Raw genomic sequence first — 27786 nt, 5'->3', positions numbered from 1 at the left:
TTTTATTGCACGAACATTTTTATTTAATCCAACCACTTATATCAAAGTAACACAGGAATAGGTATAAGATTTATCACATTATATAACACAAACCTTAAATTAAAAATACTTGAAGGTAACCATTTTGTTAAATTCCTCAAGGTAGGGGGATGATGTCATCGAGCTTGTATCCAACCACAATCCTATTGGCAATTTTCTTGAATAAGTTTGCAACAGTTTTTTCAATGTATGGTTTAGCAGCCCTCAGGAACTCACCCTTGTTCTGGTTCGCTAACTGGGTGGCAATATCAGCTGGAATGAAAATAAATCATGAACTTAATTAACTTTGAATAAAAAATATTCTTAATATGGCTACGTGCTACGCATCTCGTGGACCGGTATTGTCAGCAACGCAAATTTGCTCCAAAGAGCAAGAGCAGGGAGACAGTTTGGCTGTCCAAACTCAAAATACAGTAAGGGACATTTTTTTGTAGTACGTTTTTTTTTGCATTTTTGGACTAAGTAGATTCTTCATATTATTTTTAGACATCTCATCAAAAATGAAGAAGAATATGGAAGAAGTCTGGGCATTTACAGGGCTGACGAGCGTCACAGGCTGGTTTAAGTGATCACTTTACACACGTGTAACATTTACCAATTCTACCCATTATTGACAACTATTCTTCCCATTATTGATAAATTCTAAGAAGTTCTATATATTTTAACCAATTTAGAAACCTTGTTCTTGTTTAGAGCTGCCCAATACAAGGACAATTACTCTCAAGTGATAGTCGACGTCAGGGAGACATGACATGACACGCACATACCTTACTATTGATATGTGTTACACCCAGGCTTCCTTAAATGGGTGAAGTCTTTTTTTTTTGCTCTAAAGGACACTTTTGCTGACCATCCTAGCATTTGCATTTCAGCAGTTTCTAATTGCCTAGATGTTATACATCGTCCAGCATTCGGAGGCATAAACGAGGGCGGGTCTGATAATAGTTTTGTATAGTTTTCGCCTCACTTTGTTAAATATTCAATGCTTTTAACTCTAGAATACTAAACTATCGTAAAAATTACAACGGCAAAATAACGATTCCTGGAAAAAAAACAATGTTGACGTCGTTCCTGCGCTTTTTGCTTCACAGTACCTTCCTGGTGAATATTTATTTTTTCATTATAACGTGATCTTTTAAACCCAAAGAATATTGCCATTATATTATGAATTTTGAAAGCATAAACTTTGTGGATCATAGTGATACATATTCCATATATTCTATCCTCATACTTCTTTCCATCTGAGTCTTTGTACTTGGATTGTAACAATTTTTTAACTTAAGTATTTCTATATTTCCATTCGCCAGGAACTACGATTAGATAGCTTGACGCTGGCCAATATCTGTACCCGACGGGTTCTCCAGTTCTTTGGACACGTTACGCGTGGCAACGAGGATAGCCTGGAACGACTATTTGTGATCGGTAGCCTGGAGGGAAAGAGAGGAAGAGGAAGATCTCCCACACGATGGACCGATCAAATTAAGGCAGCAGCAGGCACCTCAGTGGTTGGAGCGCTACGTGCAGCGCAGTCAAGGGATAACTGGAGAAGGGTGATTGCTTCTGCAAGGGTCACAACCCTCAGCAACGAGGAATAAGACGGAGAAATTTCTATATTTTGGAGAAATAGAAAACTTTGTTTTTTTATCACATTTTTATTAACAACCAACTAGTTTCGGCAACAACCTGTTGCCCTCTTCAGGGTTTATTTATGACCTAAATGTTTATTTATGATACTAAAACTAAAAGTTTTTTTTATTTTCTTATTTATTCCTTATTTCTATGCCGTATTTTTTACGAATGTTTACTGAAAATGTCACTCGTAGGATAGTTTATTAATCTAGGGTTAACTTGAATAAAATTAAATTGAAAATTATAATTACCAAACTGAACATCTCCATTGAAGAGGTTGGTGATTCCGACAGCGATGTCCTGAATATCGATATTAACATTGACAGATGTAAATTTCAAGTACTCTTCTCCGTTCTTCTCATCTACTTTGGCCTTCAGGAGCAGATCACCATGGACCCTGCCTGAAATCATGGGGTTTTAATTAATTGGTATTTTTAAATGCTAATAATGTTACTTTTAAATTTCCTTAATTAAAAAAATTGTATGGTTCATATGTATTATCCATGCTATTGTAAGGAAGTGAAACTTGGACTATCGGATAGGCGGAATGAGGGCCTACACGATAGTCCACAAGAAAATTCTGTAGTGCACGACTAGAACATTTTAATACAATCAAACAGTTCATGTTCGAGGCTAACGAAAATTTGAAACAAAGGCAAAATAAAAGAATGGGTAAATGATCAACATATTTTGTTTTTAAAAATAGTAAAATTTTGAAGTTTTTTAGTTTATTATGTTTATATGTATATTTCACATAATAGTAAGATGGAAATAATAATAAAAATAAAATATGCAAAAAGAACTCCACCGACAAGACGTTGAGTGGCGTGGTGGGTTTCCGTATGGATTCCATATGGAAATAAAATATGGATACGAATTTATGAATGGTTGTTTACTTATTTTAACTAATAACCGAAATTCCAAAAAAAAAAAACATTAAATTATAAAAAGTATAAAAGCTCAATTTAAGGACTTTTAATATTTATGATACAAAAGGATAAATCAATATGGGTAGATAACAAATAGATGGATATTATAACAAAGCATATGCCCAAATAAAAATAACAATAAAAAACAAAATAAAAAATTGAACAAGTAAAATGTTCATGAGTATTTGACCATGAGTATTTATGTTAAATTAATGATAAAATAAAATATTGAATAACTTACTCGCATTCGCCCTGATGTCCCCTTTTCCATGCAGGGGAACCACGAGCAACCTGCCATCCAGATCATATTTCCCGTCAAGCTGCAGGTTAGGAATGTAGATAGAAGCTCTCACTTCTAGTCTGTCTAAGTCAACACTGAAAATTGTAAAAAAAAAAGTTGTTTCATTAATTTTTTTGTGAGGGGAGAAAAATACGTATTAATACGTATTATGTTACAAGGCACAGTGGAAGTTTTTTTGTTGACATCTCAACGATTCTTCTTCTGATGAAGAAGAATATGGAAGTATTGGCATTTACAGGGATTACGATCGTTATAGGCTTGGTTAAGTGATCACTTTACACATAATACACTTTTAGAGTGTACTTACTCAACTTTCTTCAATTTAAAGTTTCCAGCTCCGTACACCTTTACATCTCTTCCAACCGCCTTAAATTGAACAACGTTCCCCTGGTCTACCAGTAACTAAAAATAAATTACACTTATTTTTATATTATTATTACTATATTAACTGCAGATTAATGTGCGGCAAAACGATGTATGATAGATGTTCAAATGGTGATATAAGGAAAGTATGCAAAGTTGAGATAAATAAGGATTATCGATAGAAGTATGTATGAGGATGGTGCTGTGAACTGGCTTAAATGTAAATTATATGGCCCATGAAAATTGTGGAATATAAGGTTATCTGATTTTTTTGCCGAAAATGTTGAATAAAATTTCTTTTGCATACGTCTACGTATTATACGAAAGTGTCTACAGATAATTTTTGTTTTGAAATATAATTTTTCTATCGATCTTGCATTTTAATAATGTACCATTCATGGTATACTGGTGTACCATTCATGGAACGGTGTTTATGAATGGGACATTATTTGATATCGATTTTTCAGGCAATCGAGTTAATTTTTTTCGAAAACAAAGTACTGCATATTTTTAGCTTAAAGATCGAATAAAGAAAAACTACGTTTACTTTTTGTGATTTATTTAACAGAGAAGAACTAGAGAGACAAAATCAAAAACGTCCCATTCATGGGCACTCTCCCCTACACCCTTAAATATAAAAATAAAACAGTTGCATAAATCTGTATGCCTACCCCTATGGATAGTGATGGTTATGTTATTTTTAGTTACTTATTTATATAGATATTGTAATATGTAATTATAATATAAAAAATGAATTATCTGTGTTATAATTACTTCAGGGATAACCAAAGGCTCGATTCCAGGGACTTTCAATTCTGGGATTCCCTTGATCAGCCTCGGCCGAAGGAACTCTATAGAGTTTCGAACGCATTCACTGATTGTATCCTGGTCTCGTTTGCATACGTGAATATATTCAGCTGGAATAAAAATAAACAAATGTTAATTTTAATTTGCCATATAAATGAGTAGTCCGCCTCCGTAGTGTAATGGTCAGCACGCTCGGCTACCGTTCTGGGGGTCCTGGGCTCGATTCCCAGGGGGGGTCAAATAAATAAAAGTGATTTTTTTCACTGTAATATTTATTTAATATTATCCTGGACTGGCACCTGAAGCGGAGGGCTGACCACCTTTCCTTCATACGTAAACGATCAAGATAACACTGCGTTTATATGAAGCAGTGCCCTATGCACCATTGGGGTGCAGATAAGGGTTTTTTTATTTATTATTATTATATATGTAAATAAAAATATTTTTCCACAGTTAGTTTTTATTATTATATAAAATGAATAACCCGCAAAGCCTGTATAAGAGGCTTTTCTGCAGGTAGGATAGTAAGGATAGGGAAGGTAAATGTGAAAAATACATCACAAATACCCAGACCAATTGATAAAAAATCTTTCTTGAATTTATTTTGCACATGGCGGGAATCGAACCCACGACTCAGTTCAACTACGGTACGGCGCTGGCACTTCTAGTTTAAAAAAATCCGTTCCACTAAAAGAGGCTCGGCATTTTGTGTCCTAGCTTGGTTTATGGTTCCAATGTCCTTCACTACCTGTGACAAAGAAATCCGATAACGATGAATACAGGAAATTAAAGCGTTTAGGCAGTGACGTCACATCATCACCTAGCGGTAGAAATAATAACTAATCTTCCTTTACTATTAGGAAAATTATACCAGTTGCGTTTCGGAGCTATAGGAAGTCATAGATAAACAGGATGTCCAGTCATTGAACTCCTAAATTTGGTAATAAGTTTATAGCAAAATAATGTGTTTATAAATGTACTAGACACGGGAGATCGAATTAAATAACCGGAATCATATAACGACTTGTTTTTAAAAATGCATTACAAATTTCGGTTTTTCAATTCGATCATTCAAAGCTGATAGCGCCAATCAGTGCTTAAATTTAGTTTTTAAGGCCAAATATACGTTATATCGTAACTCAATCCCTAAACCAGGGTAAAATTTTACGTAATTATTTTTTTTCCTTAAAACAACGTTTTTGTCTTGAATACAATATGCATGAAAATGATAATTTTTTAAAATACAGTATATGGTTGTAAAATATGTATTATATATCTAAGAAAAGAGTTATTGAAAATAAGGAGTCAAAAAATCAATGTTTAAAAAAACAAATTCCAATATACCAGGTATATCCTAAAAACATGAGCGTGAATACACGTCTAGCCCTCAGCGCGGCCAAGTGCTTGTGATTTGAATGCCGGAGATCTAGGACTTGATTTTATTTTTTATTTTTTCACTCTTATATTTATTCAATATAACCCTAGACTGGTACCTGAAGCGGAGGGCTGATAACCTTTAGTTCATGTATTTAAAGATCAAGATAACACTGCGTTTATACCATGCAGTGCCCTATGCACCATCGGGTTTCGATGAGGGTTTGAATAATTTTTTCAAATCAATTACTTGAGCTTTAAAGATATATGAAGTACTATTTCAACGTCTGTCAAATTGCTGGGCGTTTTTATAGATTATGATCTCTCCCGTCAGTCACACCTCTAAAATACATGTATACCCTCTATAATCGTTTTCACACAGTACTTCTTTACAACAAACAAAAACAATGAGATAGATATATTATATGTATTTAAATCACCATGGCGGATACGTTAAAGGTAGCTTCACTTATAAATTATATTACAAAGTTGTTTTTACAATTCATCGTGATCCATCCCGACTCTAATTATATTCTTGGATAAATAACGTAATGAGTCTTTAGAATAGGTGAGTTTATAGAATAGGTACTCAGAGATACGTTTTATTCGAGATACGTTAAATCAATGTTACGTAAATATACCAACTAATAATAAATATTTAATACAGTGAAGTGTGGTCATGAGATTGGTCATATCGCTCGCTCCTTTCAAGAATGTCATAAATTAAAAAACTTGATTTTTCAGGAGAACTTTTTTAAAGTTTAAAAAGATAATACAATGTATTAAAAATAAAGATCAAGCCACTTGTTGAACTTTTTACTGTGCAACAGATCTTTTTAGGTAAAACCTGAAGGTTTTTTCTCCATTTGAAAAATATGTAGTATGTTTAAAAATCATAATTAAACCATATATTTAATTCAAAATGCAAAAACAACACTTTTTGTCCTGTAGCGGGTAGATATTAAGTTTAAAATATGCCTCTTTTGCTGGGATATAGCACATTTTCTGGGCATTCTGAAAAAATACACAACTAAAAATTGACGATTTTTGATTTATGACTTTCTTGAAAGGAGTGAGCGATATTTCTAGGAGGTTCCAAAAATTTGATTGGTGTGGTTGTAAATCATGTAAACTTATCACTTAACCAGTCGATGACAGTTCATTAGCTCAGTAAATACCCAGACTTCATATTCTTCACCTATGTTGAGATGTCGAAAATGTAAAATTTATTAATATACAAAAGTATAAAAAAAGAATTGTATAAAACGATTACTTTCGTTAATAAATGTGCTTTATTTTAAAATTCACTTGGTAAATACCACTTTTTCTTAAAATCTTTAGTGACACAAAAAGCTTTAGTAATCAAAAATGATGCTGAATGCATCGAAACACGTGTCACAGTGGATTTTTTAGAAATAGTGGTATTAAAAATCAATGTATTCTCAATGTTATTCATATTTAAAGCATTTACTTTGTGGTTAGTCATTTTTACTAATTTATTTTTTACAAAAATGTTAATAATATTAGTATATAACCACTCACCGAAGGTTTAAAGTGAATCGGTGATTGGTTATATACTAATATTTTTAACATTTTTGTAAAAAGATACATAAGTAAAAATAAATGTAGAATAAAACACGTTTCTTGAAAAACCATAATAGTCAATAAATATAAATTTATATTATTAATTTATATTATTAACTTCAAACAAAATAATAAACGTGCCTGTTTTCCTTATTGTGTTTAGCTTTGATAATAGATGATTGTTATGAATTTTAGGTGTTTGACTTTTTGAGGAAAGAGGAAATACGCCGTAGGACACTACAACCCATGGTCAAAACTGTAGTCAAGAAAAGGCCATGCCTCCCGAGAGCCGCCATAAAGCTTGCCTCTTTTAAGAGATCTGGTTCGCTGCTCAGGACCTCCTCCACAGTATACTGGAGGGAAGGATCGAAGGATCTATTGGCAGAGGATGGTGATTCGCCAGGAACGTCCGGACCAAATATGGCTATACCTCCCAAACGTGCCGGAAGAGGAAGATAATATAAAGAAGAAGTGGAGATATATTCTGCCAACCTACCCTTAGGATTGTAACTAAAGGATAACATATCGTTCACTGCATTCAAGAACGTCATAAATCAAAAATCGTCAATTTTCAGTTGTACATGTTTTTAGAATGCCCTGAAAATGTACTATATCCTAGCAAAAGAGGCATATTTTAAACTTAATATTTACCCGCTATAGAGCAGAAAGTGTGGTTTTTGCATTTTGAAGATAAGGTATTGTTTAGTAATTTTTTTAAATATACTAAATATTTTTCGAATGGAGAAAAAACTTTCAGGTTTTACCTAAAAAGATCTGTTGCACAGTTAAAAGTTCAGTAAGTGGCTTGATATTTATTTTTAATACATTGTATTATAATTTTAAACATTAAAAACGTTTTCCTGAAAATGAAGTTTTTTTGATTTATGACGTTCTTGAATGGAGTGAGCGATATGTTTAGTAAAATTATGGTATGCGAAGAAAAAATGATGCAATAATGTGTTAATATTGCACTTAAAATCATTCACGAGAATAATATTTAAGGCGGAATTTTTAATAGCTCGCAACATAATTTTCTTCAAACTCGGCTAACATTTAAAGTTTTTGATTTTTTTTTTCTTACCGTTTTTGTATTGAAAAAATAAGCTTGTCGTAGAATCAAATATGTGGTTTTGAAATGTATATCGTCGTTACCGACAGATCCAGTGTGACCCGGTAACGGGTCACATAAAATATATGTGGAAAAAATACATAGTTGTTATTTTATTATATAAAAAACGATTGTTATATCGCTCACTCCTTTCAAGAACGTCATAAATCAAAAAACTCGATTTTTCAGGAGAACGTTTTTAAAGTTCAAAAATATAATACAATGTATTAAAAATAAATATCAAGCCACTTACTGAACTTTTTACTGTGCAACAGATCTTTTAAAGTAAAACATGAAGGTTTTATCTCCATTTAAAAAATATTTAGTTTATTTTAAAAAATAATTAAACAATACCTTTTCTTCAAAATGCAAAAACAACACTTTCTGCCCTGTGGCGGGTAAATATTAAGTTAAAAATATGCCGCTTCTGCTGGGATATAGTAAATTTTCTGGACATTCCGAAAACATGCCCAACTGAAAATTGACGAATTTTGATTTATGACGTTCTTGAAAGGAGTGAGCGATATTTCCTTTCGGCCCGAGAAAACCCAGTGAGGAGACATAATTGAAATTTTTCAATAGGTATTTGATAAAAAATAAATAAAAGAAAAATAATTTCCGTAAATAAATTAATGAATTAAAGCAATCATATTGGATCACGAACAAAACAACAACAAAAAACTGGATAGCGAAAAAGATGTTCCGAAAACATTAGGTCATCCGCAAAAAAACCCACTTAACTTCTGAAACGTGGTGATTTTAAACTTAGCATATTTATTGTTAAATTATTGTGTTTTCAGACCAAAGTTCGCATTTAAATCGTGTGTTATCCATATAGTAAAAAAATGCAACGTAAAAGAAAATAAGAAAAAAGAATAAAACTTGCTATAATTTATTATCAACAGATAAATTTTTAATACAACGTTTTGAGTATGTCCAAGTACTGGTTTACAAATCTGGATTATTTTCAATTAAGAGTTATTTTTCATATTATAAGCCCATGACGGTCGTAAGCCCCGTAAATGCCGAGACTTCCGTATTCTTCTTCATCTATGTTGAGATGTGAAAAAATAATCTAGATATAATTTCAGTCGGGTGGTGGTCCCGTGGTAAGTGTCGCAAAATCTGAGTCAGAGTTTCTGAGTTCGAATCCACTCTTCCACAATTTAACCTATTTTTATCAAGTTTTTTTTTCATAAGATTTTTTGGCATCTCAACATAGATGAAGAAGAATATGGAAGTCTGAGCATTTACGGGGCTTACTATTGTTATAGGCTGGTTTAAGTGATCACTTACCAATTCTACCTATGATTGACAACCACACTACTCAAATTCTTAGAAATTCTATATATATATGGTTGAAACACAGTAGAATCACTAGAATTCACTTGAGACATCTATTGGTGAGATGAAAGGAGCTTTTTATTGAGCAGAAACTCTTTCATTTGTATGTGAGGTCCGAACCCTGGATTATAATCACATACATGAGAAACGCTAGAAAATATCCTTTTCATTTTATTATCATAGCTTGAGTTTGACCAGTTAATTTATTCATTTTGAGAGTGTCCAAATACTTATTCGCAAATGTGAATTATCTCCAAGAGTCAATTTTAATATGAAATGTACATGGTTGTATTAATAAGAAGAAATCAAATACTCTCTTTCCACAAAAAAAATAACACACTTAAATATAAAAATAAAGTGACAAAAGTGTATCTTTCTCGATTAATATCTAGAGGAAGTCTAAATAACTCTTCGATGTTGCAGAAAGAAAACATGATACGAAGGCATGGTCTAGGTGACGTAGCCCATGATAGAAGGATCTACAACCTGAGGACGAGTAGAGCTGCCCCTAACAGTCTACAAAAACAATAATATTAAGATGGAGTCAATAAGATAATTAATGTCTCTTTAAAGTGTGTTTTACATGTTGCTCACTCCTTTCAAGAACGTCATAAATCAAAAATCGTCAATTTTCAGTTGTGCATGTTTTCAGAATGCCCAGAAAATGTACTTTATCCCGGCAAAAGCGGCATATTTTTAACTGAATATTTACCATTTTTAATTAATGTTTTACTTAGTAAATACCACTATTTCTTAAAATCTACTGTGACACGTGTTTCGATGCATTCCGCATCATTTTCAAACACCTTAACGGAATGCATCGAAACACGTGTCACAGATGCGGAATGCATCAAAACACGTGTCACAGTAGATTTTAAGAAATAGTGGTATTTACTAAGTAAAACATTAATTAAAAATGGATAGATTTTACCACAAAGTGACTGCCGAATCAATTAATGAATATTTACCAACTACAGGGCAGAAAGTGTTGTTTTTGTATTTTGAAGAAAATGTAGTGTTTAATTATTTTTTTTATTGTAATTAAATTTAATTAATGTAATTAAATTTTCAAATGGGGAATAAACCTTCAGATTTTACCTAAAAAGATCTGTTGCACAGTAAAAAGTTCAACAAGTGGCTTGATATTTATTTTTAATACATTGTATTATATTTTTAAACTTTAAAAACAATCTCCTTAGAAATCAAGTTTTTTGATTTATGACGTTCTTGAAAGGAGTGAGCGATGTATGAAATTACATAAATTCTTAAAATGGAGTGTAAAATCACTAGGTCTTGATAAAACGGTCGTATTTTCCGTTTAGAATGCTTAGTTTACGTAGTGTACGCGGAAAAGAATTAAATACCATTATTATAATGATATTGTGATGACAATAATATAGTAATTAGCATGCTAAGCAAACATGCCATATACAGAAGCACGGGTTTTATGCATATATGTACTGTACAAATTCTCGTTATAGGTACATACGCTACAACGTGTAGCCTTGTGATTTATATAGCATGTTTATAATTTACTCTTGTGAAGACGCTTCCGAGGAAAGATTGTAAATCATTTAAAAGGAAATTAGCAAAATATGTATGGTATATATATATATATATATATATATATATATATATATATATATATATATATATATATATATGTATATATATATATAAATATATATTTATATATATATATATATATATACATATATATATATATATATATATATATATATATATATATATATATATATATATATATATATATATATAAATAAATAAAGAATACGCCTAGGCATGGAAGTACTATTTAAATTGATGGTATGAAACTTATTATAAAAAATTAACAAGTAACATATGTGCAAAAAAATGTACAAAGTATATGTACAAATTAAAATGTCGACTGCTAATAGACATTTTTCTATGAGATACATAAGCATGATCCTCCCAGAAAAATCCGTATAAGCATGGTCTGTGCATGGGAGAACAATATAAACTGATGGTATGAAGCTGATTGTAAACAAATTAACCAGGGAATACTCGTATGTGCAAAAATAAAATAAAAATCAAAATTTAAAAAAATATATATGACTATTTATAAATAAGTCAAAATATATATTTAATGTAATTTTTCACTGTAATATTTAAACTTTAGCTAAGCTTTTTATTGATTTTCGTTAAACTCTTTTTATTGAACTCATTTATTTGTACGTGAGGTCTGAATCATGGATTAAAATCACATATATGACAAAAGCTAGAAAATATCCTTTTCATTTTCTAAATTTTATTTTAGCTTATATTTAAACCAATTAATTCATTTCCAACATTTTGAGTGTGTCCAAACATCTACTTGTAATTGGACACACTCTTATTGAAGATATCAAGTATTTGAACACACTGACATTTAAATGAAAAATTTAATTTCGCAGGCCATGTGCCTTCGAAAGTGTTTTTTTATATTTTTTTAATAGTTATAATCCGAGTATTCCGGTCTTTAATGGTGACGTAAAATATGTTATATAAGTGTTATTAATAATAAAATATAGTATTATTTAAAAAAAACAGGTACATAAAAACAACTCTGACTCAACAAAGCAAGCTGTTAGTTTTTTAATGTGACGATTAAGAAGTCATAATTTAGTCGCAATGTCATGGTTATGCGGACAGAATATTGACATTCTATGTTGTTATGATTTTGGAGGTCATGTCACTCACAATACACCATGTGACAATTTTGAATTTCAAAAATATTTTTGTCTTTTTTTGTGTGTAAAAAGATGTTTGAGGAAATTTCAAAGATTTTCAAATTTTCTAGTCTATTTTATGTGTAGAAAGATATTCAAGGATTCTGTGGATTGTCAAATTTTCGAATTAAAAATATACTTGTCTATTATTTTGTCTGCCTCCGTAGTGTAATGGTCAGCACGCTCGACTACCGTTCTGTAGGTCCCGGGTTCGATTCCCAGGGGGGTTCAAATAAATATAAGTGATTTTCCACTGTAATATTTATTCAATATTACCCTGGACTGGTACCAGAAGCGGAGGGCTGATCACCTTTCCTTCATGTGTAAAAACGATCAAGATAACTCTGCGTTATTTGACGCAGTGCCCTATGCACTATTTGGGTGTGGATAAGGGTTTTATTATATTATTATTATATTATTTGAGCAAAAATATTCTTAGAAAATTTCAGTAAATCGGAAATTTTTCGGAATTTAAATATATTTTGTGTGTAAAAAGATGTCTTAGAAAATTAGCTTAATCGGGAAATCGGGTTGGTTAAAAAATATGTTAGTAAATCCTGGTAGATTGTCAAATTTTCGCATTTTAAAATACAACCAACTATGTTTTGTGTATATCTAAAAATAATTTTTAATTTTGTGTGTAAAAAAAATTGGGAAATTCTCGATATTTAAAAATTTAACTACCTATTTTTTATGTAAAAATGTGTTTTTGTAAATTTCGGCAGATTTTCAAAATATCCTAACTTAAAAATACGTAGGTAGGTATATATTTTTTTGTGTAAACGTAAATAATAAATTTATATTTTTTGTGTAAAAAGATGTCTGAGAAATTTTCTGTAGATTGAGAATTTAACAAATGTTCATATTTAAAAGTATATCCATACTTTTAAATATGAACATTTGTTAAATTCTTAATCTGCAGAAAATTTTCCAGACATCTTTTTACACTCAAAATATAAATTTATTATTTTCGTTTACACAATATATATATATATATATATATATATATATATATATATATATATATATATATATATATATATATATATATATATATATATATATATATATATATATATATATATATATATATATATATATATATATATATATATATATATATATATATATATATATATATATATATATATATATATATATATATATATATATATACATATATTATTATTATATATATATATATATATATATATATATATATATATATATATATATATATATATATATATATATATATATATATATATATATATATATATATATATATATATATATATATAAATATATATATACCTACCTATTTTGTGTGTAAAAAGATGTTTTAGAAAATGTTGGCAGTTGGTTATATTTCTTTTTATTCATTTTTAATTGATTTTGACATTTAGTTCAATAAAATTACTTATGCAAAATTGTTGGAGATTATTAAATTAACGCAAAAAAGATAGTATATATTTTTTTAATAAATGCGATAATTATACTCATAATAATTCACGTGGTCATGGACATTTTGGTTAATCACGATTTGACATTTAATGATATTTTTAAGCAACTCACTGACCTTTTTTAATATAATGAATTTAAATATTTAACCTTGAAATTAATTTGCAATCTACGAATAATGCATTGGAAATGCTTTAAAAAATGCACATAATGAATTATTTAACGAATTGACTTTTATTCTGTTGCGATCAACAATTTATTGATGATAATATATTTTTAATTCTGCTGAATTCATTGAATTTCCTGACATTTGTTTAGCCTTACAGAGTTTGTTAAACCGTTTGAAATATAGCTAATATCCAAATGTTTTTTTCATACTGTTTGATGTAACGATGCCTTCTTAATGTGAAACAGCTGTCACAAAAATATGGAAATACATTAATCGCGTTTTGATTTGTATTCATAACTAGCTGCACTCAAACACGCCTTGCTGTGGTTCAGGCTGGTTTAATGAAAAAATAAATTAAATATAAAGGACACATTTCGAATTTGTTTAATTTTATAATGCTCGCCATTTCAAAGAGACGCAAAGAAAGATGCAATCGAAAAGATTGAAAAACTTATGTGATAGAAAGTGTCAAAAGGCACTCTGTACGCTTTAGTAATGTTAAGTATAATTCAACAGATGGCGCTGCCATTGCGGTAAAAAATGTTTTTCCTGTCTTATAAAATTTAAAAAAAAATATATCTTACTAAGTTTATGTTAAAAAGTACATGTATAATTTTTGTTTAAAAAAAAACATTTTTTAAACATATTTCAACGAGTTATGTGACACCGCATACACGAAATTGCGTTAAATATGCAAAGCAAGACTTTACCATAATTATTGACATGTTCAATAATAAAATATACCCATCAACAATACGGAACTGGTGAGTTCTACGTAATTCCTTATTTCAGTAATGACATTTAAATGATACACCCATTAATATGTAATTTAATTCAAATTATCATTTTATGATACCGTTCAAAATTAAACATTATTAACCGTTTTAGAAATATATGTAAACGAGTGACAAAATGGCACTTTTTTTATATAGAATTCTTAAAAAAGGGATTATTTTATAAATGGAGATGAAGAATTTAGCAAATGTGCTTGTGGTTATCAAATGGGGTTATTAATGCACACAAGTTATTTGGCATATGTTAAAATTAAGTGATTTCCAAATGTTATTGTAATATTATACAACAAAACAACTTAATCCTTTATATTTCGTCGCATAAAAAAGTGGTTTTCAGAATTTTTTATATTTTTTTTAAATCTGAAGATAGAAAATGAAGTTTGTTGTCGATTCCCCATTAATCTAAATTTACTAGTATTGTGCATTTTAATAAAATGTTAAATATGTATTTTAATGATCGTTTAATATATATTTATATATATATATATATATATATATATATATATATATATATATATATATATATATATATATATATATATATATATATATATATATATATATATATATATATATATAAATAAATAAATATATATATATATATATATATATACACCCCAGGACAAAAAAATTTACGAGTCCTCAAAAAAACTAAAATTGACACATAATGAATTATTCTTGATATTTAATTAGTTTTTTTTGTATTGTTTAACATATGTGATGACTACTCGTTACTTCAAGGTTAAAATGAAAGATCTTACTCATGAATTGTACTTAGAAATTGCCATTATATACCAGGTATCAGATTATCCGAACCTTAGAGACCCATAACGGTTCATTTATGGTCGAGTGTTTGTGATGGAGTAATAAAAGACATGTAATTTTTTAATTCATGTTTAAGAAGTAGGTTCTAATCGCTTTATTTTAAATTAAGGTATTTTACATTTAAACATATTTATAACATTTAAAAATATTTAATACTTAGTGAATTCACCTTTATTTTTTATAACATGTAAAATTCTATTATTTAACGAAGCGTAAAGCGAATCTTAAATTTCTGATGTTATTTCTTATTCCTAAACTTGAATCAAGTTTTTTTTAATTCCTCAATGTTTTTTTATTTTTTTTTCCCAACTTTTTTTTTCATAATCACCCATAAATTTTCTATCGGGTTCAAATCAGGACTATTCCCGGGCCACGTCAACGATTTTAAGCCAATTTTATCCTTGTATTCAATGATCTGTAAGAAAAACAATAAATTATTTATCAAGTGGTCTACAAAGTGCATTAAAAAATAAATATTTGTACTCACAGTGCGGGCTCTATGGCACGCGCCAAATCGTCCTGAAAAATCGGGTCCGCGGTATACTGCGTAATGTCCTCGATTGTTGGAATAAGATGGTTTTTCAACTCTTTTTTACTGGATGGCATTCATCGTACCCTGTATAAAATTTAGAGGTCCCAAACCGTACGCTGTCATGCACCCCCAAATCATGACGTAGGGTGAATGTTTAACGGTTCGAGTGACGCACGACGGATGGTATCTTTCCCCAAGTTTTCGTCGAACTATCTTTCTGCCGTCTGGACCAAAAAGGTTGAATTTTGATTCATCGGAGAAAATAACATTTTGCCAATCCTCCAAGGTCCAATTCTGGTGCTCCTTCGCCCAATCCAGTCTAGCCTTCTGCATTTTGTTCGTCAGTAATGGTTTCTTTGCGGGACTTCGTGCTTGGAAACCATGCTCCAACAGCCGCCTGGACACTGTTTTTACTGAAAATGTTGATTAGCTGGTAGACTGCACCTCTGCGTGTATTTTAAGTGCCGTTAAAAATCGATCGCGCATAACATTTTTTTTTACTAAGCGATCATCTCGGGCAGATGTCGCGCGCCCCTATTCGCTTCCTTTTTTCCGTTCTATGGATCCAGTTTCTTGGATTTTTTTAAATAAAAACCTCACTGCACCTTTTGAATACCCAACTCGACGAGATATTTTACAATTAGATATGTTTTGTTGCGACAGTGTGATTATTTTGGATTTTATCGCAATCGACTTTGCTTTGCACTTTCCATGATTGTTGTGTTATGTTCCCTCAAACGCGGGTAAAACAAAATTATTGAGACATTTTAAAATGTAAATATTGTAGAAAGGTGACACAAAGTGTCTTTAATTTATTGAACAAAAGAAAGAGGTATCGATAAAGGATTTCTCAGAAAAAGAGTTCAGTAAAGTCAAGGCGTGCGGTAGCAAGTAAACTCGTAAATTTTTTTGTCCTGCGGTGTATATATATATATATATATATATATATATATATATATATATATATATATATATATATATATATATATATATATATATATATATATATATATATATATATATATATATATATATATATATATGTATATATATATATATATATTTATGTATATATATATATATATACATATATATATATATATATATATATATATATATATATATATATATATATATATATATATATATATATATATATATATATATATATATATATATATATATATATATATATATATATATATATATATATATATATATATATATATATATAAATAATTATACCCTTATCCGCAACCGATGGTGCATAGGGTACTGCATCATATAAACGTAGTGTTATCTTGAGCGAGTGTTTTTACCTAGAATTTTCAATCATGAATAACATGAAATTATAGTTACTTTAGACATCAGTAGTGACATAAAGAGTAAATCCACTCATGAGTAGGCATAGGCTATGAAACTTAAAAAGTTGAAGCCTGAGTAGGGTCTTGATAAGCGGTGTTGCGTAAGCCGTAGCCAGATTTCAGAGTCACTTGGACGTTAGGTAATTTAAAAAAAAAAGTGTTATCTTGATCACATGACACATGAAGGAAAGGTGATCAGTCCTCCGCTTTAGTGCAGGGTTATATCGAATCAAAATCAGCGTGAAAAAATCACTGGTAATCGAAACCGCGACCTCCAGTGCTCCACTGCTCCCGGACCAAGCGTGCTTACCATTACATTATGGAGGCAGACATAAAGGCAGAGGCATTTATTTCCATAATCACATAAATCATTAATATTTCAATATCAATAATATTTACGAAACAACGTAAATTGTTGATGAAAATGTTTAATACCTTGTTAATACTGATAGCGATCTTATTGAGAGAAGATGTTTTATTCATTAAACTACTGGTCATCACATTTGAATAAACGGGTAATACATTAGGTTTTTTATTTTAAATGTGTAATGTAGATGACCATTACTGGTGACCACAGGTGAGGATGATCTTTGCTTGTTAAGTTTTGAGTCAGCTGTACCGAGAATGATCGTATTGACAAAGATATGCTCAGGATTTTAAGTTTAAGTTCGGTTCGTGGAATTGATTTGGTCATTGTTTTTTTTCATCAGAAAACTATTCGCACTGACCATGATATCCTTAAAATAGATTGCATATTAATTGTGTACATATCATGTCATACTCCTGTATTATTTCTCCTGAAAGTGACCAAGTGCATTTTCTACTCATTGACTGTTTGATATCTTACTAGCTTAATATTGCCCTGAAAATAATCCCAAAGGATTTTAAACTTAGAAGTATGACAAACAGTATAAAAGTAAGTATAAAAAAGACTTACAACATTTTGAGTGTGTCCAAATACTTTTTCACAAAATCTGGATTATCTCCAATTACAGGAGTAATTTTCATATTATTTTTTGACATCTCATCAAAGATGAAGAAGAATATGGAAGTCTGGGCAAATGCCCCGTAAATACTGGGCTGACGACCGTCATAGGCTGGTTTAAGTGATCACTTTACACACGTGTAACATTCACCAATTCTACCCATTATTGACAACCACACTACTCAAATTCTCGGAATATTCTTCTTCATCTTTGATGAGATGTCAAAAAAAATATATATATATTTAAAAAAGACTTGTTAAAAATGACTAACTGCATTGATATTTATTTTCTTGCCAAGCAAAAGTGACTTAAATGGCCCTCTTGAACATTTTACGTTTTGTTAGTCTCTTTCTCCTGTTCGACTATGATATATTCAATCTTACTTTTGTCTTTAATTTATTTATTTATTTGGTATAATTATACTTAATTTTTAAAGAAAAACATTTGTTTTAATTATTTTTATTTACAAAAATACAATTTCATACAATTTCCGTGAGCCTAAGTGGGTCATTATTAAAGATAGGTTTCAAATTGTGGTAGAGTGGGTATCGATTTTTGGAACAAGATGACAATTTTAAAAATTAAACACTTGTATACTCTTATATTATATTCTAATATAAGAGTTTCTGCTTAGTAAAAAGCTTCTTTACATCTCACCAATAGATGTCTCTAGTGAAGTTCTATTGATTCAAGAACAAGGTTTCTAAATTGGTTCATATAAAAAGAACTTTTAAGAATTTGAGTAGTGTGGTTGTCAATAATGGGTAGAATTGGTGAATGTTACACGTGTGTAAAGTGATTACTTAAACCAGCCTATGACGGTCGTCAGCCCCGTAAATGCCCAGACTTCCATATTCTTCTTCATCTTTGATGAGATGTCAAAAAATAATGTTTATTTTTGATTTGAAATAAGTCAAAACGATTTTATGTAGTTAAAAGTTAATCTAAATTAATATATTTAAGTACGCAGTGTTTGTCCAGATTCTTTTAAAAAATTGAACTTGGAGATTGAAAATAGCTCAACATTTAAAATACGTAAATTTTTACCTTAAAAGTAAGGGCATGAGTTGCTACTTAAGAATAATAGTTTTATTGTAGAGTTAGAGGATTTAATTAGCAATCTCATCAATCAATGAGATAGCCACAATGTATACTTATGAAATATTTTGAGTTTATTAATGTATCACATGTTTCGATAACAACAGAGTCATATTATGTACCTTATCATGTCGCTCACTCCTTTCAAGAACGTCATAAATAAAAAATCGTCAATTTTCAGTTGTGCATGTTTTCGGAATGCCCAGAAAATGTAGTATATTCCAGCAAAAGAGGCATATTTTTAACTTTATATTTACTCGCTACAGGGCAGAAAGTGTTGTTTTTGCATTTTGATGAAAGGTAATGTTTAATTAATTTCTTAAATACACTCAATATTTTTCAAATGGAGAAAAAACATTCAGGTTTCACCTAAAAAGATCTGTTGTACAGTAAAAACTTCAATACGTGGCTTGATATTTATTTTTAATACATTGTATTATATTTATAAACTTTAAAAACGTTCTCATGTAAAATTAAGTTTTTTTTATTTATGACGTTCTTGAAAAGAGTGAGCGATGTGTATTTTTTGATGAAAAACATGCATATATATCTAGTATTACGAATTAAGCTGAAAGTAAACATTTACACTAATATTTAAAAAAAAAAATAAAAAAAATTCACAACATTATGGGTGTGTCCAAATACTTGATCACAATTTTAGATTTTTCCACTTAGGAGTTATAAAATATACTGACCTCCATATTCTTCTTCATCTCTGTTGAGATGTCAAAATATAAAAAAATAAATCATTATAATCATGTGAAAACAATTCCGATAAATTCTTCTTTTTATTTAAATTTTGCTCGGTAAATACCGCTAATTTTAATTTCTTTCCAAATAAATTTCTTTCTGTCCGCCTCCGTAGTTTAATGGTCAGCATGCTCGGCTACCGTTCTGGAGGTCCCGGGTTCAATCCCCAGGGGGGTTTAATAAATACAAGTGATTTTTTCACTCTAATATTTATTCAATATTACACTGGACTGGTACCTGAAGTGGAGGGCTGATCACCTTTCCTTCATGTGTAATCCATTGAGATAACACTGCGTTTATATGGAGCAGTGCCCTATTCACCATTGGGATGCGGTAAGGGATTTATTATTATTATTAAATACCGCTAAAATCTCTTTAAATCAATAATATAATTAAAATGTAATTTTGTTTAAAATCACCATAAAAATTTATAATGATTTTAAACGAAGTTACATTTTAATTATTAATTAAATGGAAAACCACAAAGGTAGTGCTTCAAATATAAATTATATTCTCTTTAAATCTATTGTGACATGACACAGCATCATCAACATACGCTTATATTCAACATGCGTATGTTGATGATGCTGAATGTATCGAAAAAAGTGCCACAATAGAATTAAAGAAATAGTTGACAACTTAAATTTAAAATAGATAGATATTACCGCAATGTGACTGCCGAACCAATAAATGAATCCCTTAATTTGGGTCGGGATATCGTAATTTTAAAAAAAAATCGTAAAAATTTACAATCAAGTTAGCACTGCATCAAATCACCATTTATATTTAAATATATTTTCATTCGTAAAAACGTATGGGAGTCTTCATATTTTTGCAAATGTGAGACTATGTAATTGGCCCAAAATGAGTTTAGTAAAAAAACATTTTTTTTAAACCCTTATCCGCACCCCAATGGTGCATAGGGCACTACATTATATAAACAAAGTGTTATTTTGATCGTCAACACACAAAGGAAAGGTGTAAGCCCTCCGCTTCAGGTACCAGTCCAGGGTAATATTGAATAAATATTAGAGTGAAAAAATCACTTATATTTATTTGACCCCTCCCTGGGAATCGAACCCGGGACCTCCAGAACGGTAGCCGAGCGTGCTGACCATTAGGGGAAAATATTAAAAGCAAGAAAATGCAATTAAAAAATTTACTTTTTTTTTTAAATATACAAACACAATGTTTTGATCACAAAACCTTCAATGTCTTAAACATGTTTAAAAAATCAACAGCATTATTTTCCTGTAAATCTTATGCAATATAAACATATCTACAACATGTTTTGGCATTGCGGAAAATAAATCTACGGGTATTTACAATGACATAAAATAATATCTTCGTGTCATTTTTGTTTTTCAAAATTTACATGCCAAATATTATTACAGGCGGAAAAATACATTTATTTATTTATATACCTTGCCTTCATGTAAACAACGATCAAGATAACATTGCATCAATACGATGCAGTGCCCTATGCACTATTGGGTGCGGATAAGAGTAAGAAGAACATATATATATATATATATATATATATATATATATATATATATATATATATATATATATATATATATATATATATATATATATATATATATATATATATATAATATATATATATAATATATATATATATATATATATATATATATATATATATATATATATATATATATATATATATATATATTATATATAATATATATATATATATATATATATATATATATATATATATATATATATATATATATATATATATATATATATATATATATATATATATATATATATATATATATATATATATATATATATATATATATATATATATATATATATATATATATATATATATATATATATATATATATATATATATATATATATATATATATATATATATATATATATATATATATATAAAATATATATATATATATATATATATATATATATATATATATATATATATATATATATATATATATATATGTATATATATATATATATATATATATATATATATATATATATATATATATATATATATATATATATATATATATATATATATATATATATATATATATATATATATATATATATATATATATATATATATATATATATATATATATATATATATATATATATATATATATATATATATATATATATATATATATATTCTTCTAACTCTTATCTGTATTTACACCATGTATAATATTAATAAACATTCACGTAAACAACATTTAGGGAAAGCTTTTTAAATAAATGAAAAGATCCTTTATTTCAATATATCGTAGTCGTACAGGAGAAAGTGACCATCTGACAAAATGCAAAATGTTCAGGAGGGCCACTTAAGTCACTTTTGCTTGGCAAGTAAATAAACATCAATGCAGTTAGCCATTTTTAACAAGTCAATATAGAATATTTCCAAGTTTAAAATCTTTTTGGGATTTTTCAGGGCAATATTGTGCTAGTAAGATACCAAATAGTCAATGATCACGTTTTTGTTAAAAATGCACTTGGTCACATTCTCCTGTATGGAAGTTTAACTTCTGAAACATGTAGTCTATAATAAAACTCAAGTGGTAAAAAACAAGTGTTTTCTTTAATCATTGTAACATGTCTTACCATAAAGTTAATGCCGAAACATTAAATAAAACATTTTTATTCATTTATTGTTACTGCAGACAGTTGATAGAATTCCATATTGAATTGTTGGGTAATAAATCCAAAGTTAAACAAGGTTTATTTGGTTGAATTCTACTTTTATTTATGTATATGTTAATACGGGACGCGTTTCGTCTTCTTAGGACGTTATCAAATACTCAAACAAGAGTGTTTGATAATGTCCTAAGAAGACGAAACGCGTCACGTATTAACATGTACATAAATAAATGTAGAATTCAACCAAATAAACCTTGTTTAACTTTGGATTTATTACCCAACATTTTAATTTGTTATTTTTAATAAAATATGTATGTACTTGGTGAATACCACTATTTATTAAAATCTGTTGTAACACGTGTTACGATGTATTTCGCATCATTTTCAAACACCATGAAATAGTAATTTGATTAATTAATACTAATGATCAAGCAAAAAGTTACTATGCCTTATTACCCCTAGATAACTAAACATTCGTCCACGCGACGACGCGCTTCCCCGAAAAAGTCAAGTACACTTACTTCCCTGCACCCCGCACCCGCCAGGCTTTGTTTACGGAATACTAATTTATTGTTAAATGTCTCTTACATTATAATTACTGATTTTTTTAAGATAATTTTTTGTGTTTTTATTATTTACACAAATATTTCAATTTCATACTTTTTCTGTGAGCCTAAGCGGCTCATTATAAGAAATAGGTATCAAATTGTGGTAGAGTGGACTCGAACCGAGAAACTCTGACTTAAGAGTCCGCGACACTAACCACGGGACCACAACTCGACATTCATTCCTTATAAACCAAACTTTAAGTGTCATGTAACCAGTTACTATTTTTAATAAATATGCACTTTTTATAATAACTTTTTATTTTTAATGTTAATAATATTAGTATACAACCACTCACCGTCACTTTTGATAATTTTCACGTTTTTAATTGCTTAGTGCGCCTGACGAAAGTTTAGTTATTATTTATCTACAAATATAGCTTAGATATCTAGGGTTAAGAATATTAACAGGTTACTTACGGATGCTGGCTCCAAAAACGACACCCGTCAGTGTTTGAAGAATCACAAACATTAGAAACATATTTAATTTGGACATTTTACTTATATATATATATAAATGTTTATAAATTAATTTCAGGAAATCTTGTCTCGATTTAAAGAAGCGCGGAATTCAAAGACAACTATTACCTCGTGGGTCCGCGAGATTAATGCTAATTCCTTTGGTGATCCCCGCGTTTATATAAGCGTCGATCCGCAGAAAAAATAAAGCTCAAATGACCAACACTTTTATTTTCTTAAAATCATATTTAATTCTCAGCACTATTGCGCTGAGAATTAATTATATCATTTTGTCCGCCTCCGTAGTGTAATGGTAAGCACACCCGGCTACCGTTCAGGAGGTCTCGTTTTAGATTCCCAGAGGGGGTCAAATAAATAAATAAATACGTGTTTTTTTCACTTTATTCATTCAATATTACCCTGGATTGGTACCTGAAGCGGAGAGCTGATCACCTTTCTTTCATGTGTTAACGATCAAGGTAACACTGCGTTTTTATGATGCAGTGCCCTATGCACCATTGGGGTGTGGATAAGGGTTTAAAAAAATTGTGCTGAGAATTTTTTGCCCTCGAATCTTTGAAAAATATTTATGTTCTAGACAAGAGTAGCTCGGCTGTCCAAACTTAAACCACAGTAAGGGACATTTTTTTTAAAGATGGTTTTTTTTGCATTTTTGGACTAAGTAGATTCTGTTTTGAATATTGAAAGCATTAACTTTGTGGATCATATTGATATATTATTTCGAGAAATAAAAATACTTTGTGTTCTGATCCACTCACATTCACTCACAACAACCTGTTGCCCTCTTCAGGGTTTAATTGATTACTAATAATACGAATAATTTATTACTAGTAATAAATTAAACCCTAAAGAGGGCAACAGGTTCATGCCGAAACTAGTTGGTTAATAAAAATGTGAGTGGATCAGAACACAAAGTATTTTTATTTCTCGAAATAATATAAGTTGATTCTACTTAGTCCAAAATTGCAAATAATCATACTATAAAAAAAATGTCCCTTACTGTGTTTTGATTTTGGACAGCCGATCTGTAGCTCAGTTTGAAATGAGAATGAAATAATAAGAAGCATATACTATATGTATTTCTTATATATGTATGTGATTTTACAATAACAATACAAAATATTAAATATTAAAAAAAAAAAAAACTTAACTAAACATTACGCCGCTTACTGCAGGGGTAGGCAAAGAGAATAGAACTCCAGTTTAGTACCTGTGTTTAAAAAATTATATGTTTTCTCTTTTTATGTATATTATTGGTTCAAAAAGTGTTAATCAAAACAAGGATGAACATATAAAAAACAAGGAATTATGCATAAGCCTGAAATATCCTTCTTCTCCTTCCTGCTAAATCTATTATATTATTTCATACCCTTTTTTTAAATCTCTGAATGTTTTTTTTATAGTTTTATAACATAAATGTGGAATTGTTTAATTGGCTTTTTTACGTAACTATTTTTGCTGATGTAATATATTGTTTATTATTTTTAATGTAACTATTGTTTATTATATCATTTTTTATATGTAAGCTGTACAATTCCCGAACAAATAAAAAAATATTGTAATTATTATTGCTTTATAGTTAGGAAGTGACATATTCCAGATATCGATATGGTCTGCGAAATCATTGCCGAGGTTTTGCATTCGGTGTATTGAATATTGAATCCAGACACTGTCCGGCTGTTATTGCAATAAAATATATGACGGTTTCTCGTGTTTCTGGTTAGGGAGTAAATATTTATCATTTGAAATAATAAGGGACAGTCTAAAATATTATTTAATAACAAATTTATGTAATAAAGTTTGTGACTTTTCACTAGATTCGTAAAAAACTATAAATATTTGCACTCTTTGTTTGTTATTAATTGATGTATTAAAATACCGTCATAAAAACATCTTCATAATACAGATCTAATTTACATTAAACTTAAATTAATTTTTACGGAAGTTGTCACCAAATTGAACACGTTTTATTTTTATTATCGCACACCAGGAAATACTTAAATTTATTATTATTATTTTATAATAACGAATTTAATTTATGCAATATATACAAATAAATTTGTATCTTTCTTACGATTAATTTATTTAAACATACTCCTTATGTTCGTCCATCATAAAAAGTTCATTTTTTAAGACATTTGTTTGGGATTGCGATATTCAACTAACTAGCTAACCATCACGCTGCTTCCCGCAGGGGTAGGTAGGTAGATTTCATAATCACTCGGACGTTAGGTAATTAAAAAAAAATCATCGATTTATTTTTCCTTTTGTGATAGATATTTCGGCTTCCGAGGCCTTTATATATTATCCAATCATGTGAGCCTGATAGAGGACAATCCTTTCAAATCGATTTACATGAACGATAAAGAAAATAAATAATAAATAAAAAAATGTATTTATTTGATTCGGTTGACCTAATAATCATAGAAAAACATGGCAGAAATTGACTCCAAAGGGACTTTGAGCGATGATCACCTTATTGAATGAAATAACTATTTTTTGCTTGTATTTGCACTCAAATATGATGTTGCAATTATGTTTCAAACAAATGTTGCAATATTTTAAAACCACCCATCCACTATCGGATATGTTTGATAAATATTTTGGCCAAGCAAGTTTGGGCCAATGAGTGTTTGTGAAACACTTGTTTCCTTACCACTTCAGTTTATTTTATGACGGCTAGTTTCGTAAGCTAAGCTTCCATACTCGGGTATTTTTTTTAAATTACCTAACGTCCTGAAAAGTGACTCTGAAATCTAGCTACGGCTTATGCAACACCGTTTATCATGTCTCTACTCAGGCTTCAACTTTATAAGTTTCATAGCCTATGCCTACTTGTGAGTGGATTTACTCTTTATGTTTAAAGTTACTATAATTTCATGTAATTCATGAGTGAATATTCTAGGCAAAAACACTCGCCATGGTCAGGTAATAATTGACTGTTCTATAAATAAGGAGTGTGCTAAGTTAGAGGGGGGGATTATTCAAGGGGGCGGAGTTTGAAAATAAAGGAAAAAAATATACATATAATGCATTAAAAATGTATTTAAGTAATATATAATAAAGTATTTTTTTGCTGATCGAAACATATTCGAGTGTGAATAGGTCCCCTTAAGACCTCGGCGACCTTGAAAGCTTAAATAACAACGTGTTGAATTTGTCCGTTTTCCTCTTTTACACTCTTTGCACTTATACAAACTTTAAAAAAAAACATTTTTTTTTATTAGTCATCAAGTCATCATAAAATCATTTACGTCAATTTAACAAAGACCTCTTTTAAACATCCGTTTAAGGAATATTCCTAAGATTTTTTTTTCTTTTATTCGATCGACTTTTTTTGGACTATCATTAGTCATTGTATTTATACATTGCTTTGATGGGTTTATTGATCAATATTGGTATCTTACAAATAAATACGCTTTTTATATATTATCTTATATTCTCAGGGGATCGATTACAAACAGAAGTTAATTTTTAAACTATGAGTCTTCTTCTTTTTCTTTTTTTTAGGACTAAGTCCTGTCATTCTCCGGTCCGCTCCTGGGAGGTGGGAGACCAGCTATCTCTCCATCGTTTAGGTGGTCTTCCTGGGGGTCTGATCCCGCCTATGCTGCTGTCCGTTGCTATCCTCACCACTCAATCCGAACTCGCTCTCCCACATGATTTCTCCAGAAACGTATTCTTTCTCTTCTCTATCGCACAACCTCTTCCACATCGCTGATTTGTCTTATTTCAGAGTGTCTAACTCTGTTGCGAAGTGTTAGGCCTGCAATGGGTTGTAGAGTCTTCATTTGGGATGTCCTGAGAAG

At 29.5% G+C, this 27786-nt stretch overlaps 1 protein-coding gene across 1 annotated transcript; it reads right to left on the bottom strand.

Annotated features, from left to right (window-relative positions):
* On the bottom strand, nucleotides 1-24110 carry LOC148305698 (circadian clock-controlled protein daywake-like). The gene is made up of 6 exons (XM_088266306.1): nucleotides 23918-24110; nucleotides 4036-4178; nucleotides 3206-3300; nucleotides 2839-2972; nucleotides 1920-2069; nucleotides 1-291 (listed from the first exon to the last, which is right to left on the bottom strand). The coding sequence occupies exons 1-6, from the start codon at nucleotides 23991-23993 to the stop codon at nucleotides 137-139; spliced, it is 753 nt and encodes a 250-aa protein (XP_088122432.1). The 5' UTR covers nucleotides 23994-24110; the 3' UTR covers nucleotides 1-136.
* Between the last annotated feature and the right edge of the window lie 3676 nt (nucleotides 24111-27786).

The sequence above is a fragment of the Brachycentrus maculatus genome, unplaced genomic scaffold (genome assembly GCF_059751285.1).
Source record: "Brachycentrus maculatus isolate JH-2025_06_01 unplaced genomic scaffold, ASM5975128v1 h1tg000265l, whole genome shotgun sequence".
Classification (NCBI taxonomy): Eukaryota; Metazoa; Arthropoda; class Insecta; order Trichoptera; family Brachycentridae; genus Brachycentrus; species Brachycentrus maculatus.
This window is presented reverse-complemented; position numbering and strand designations above follow the sequence as displayed.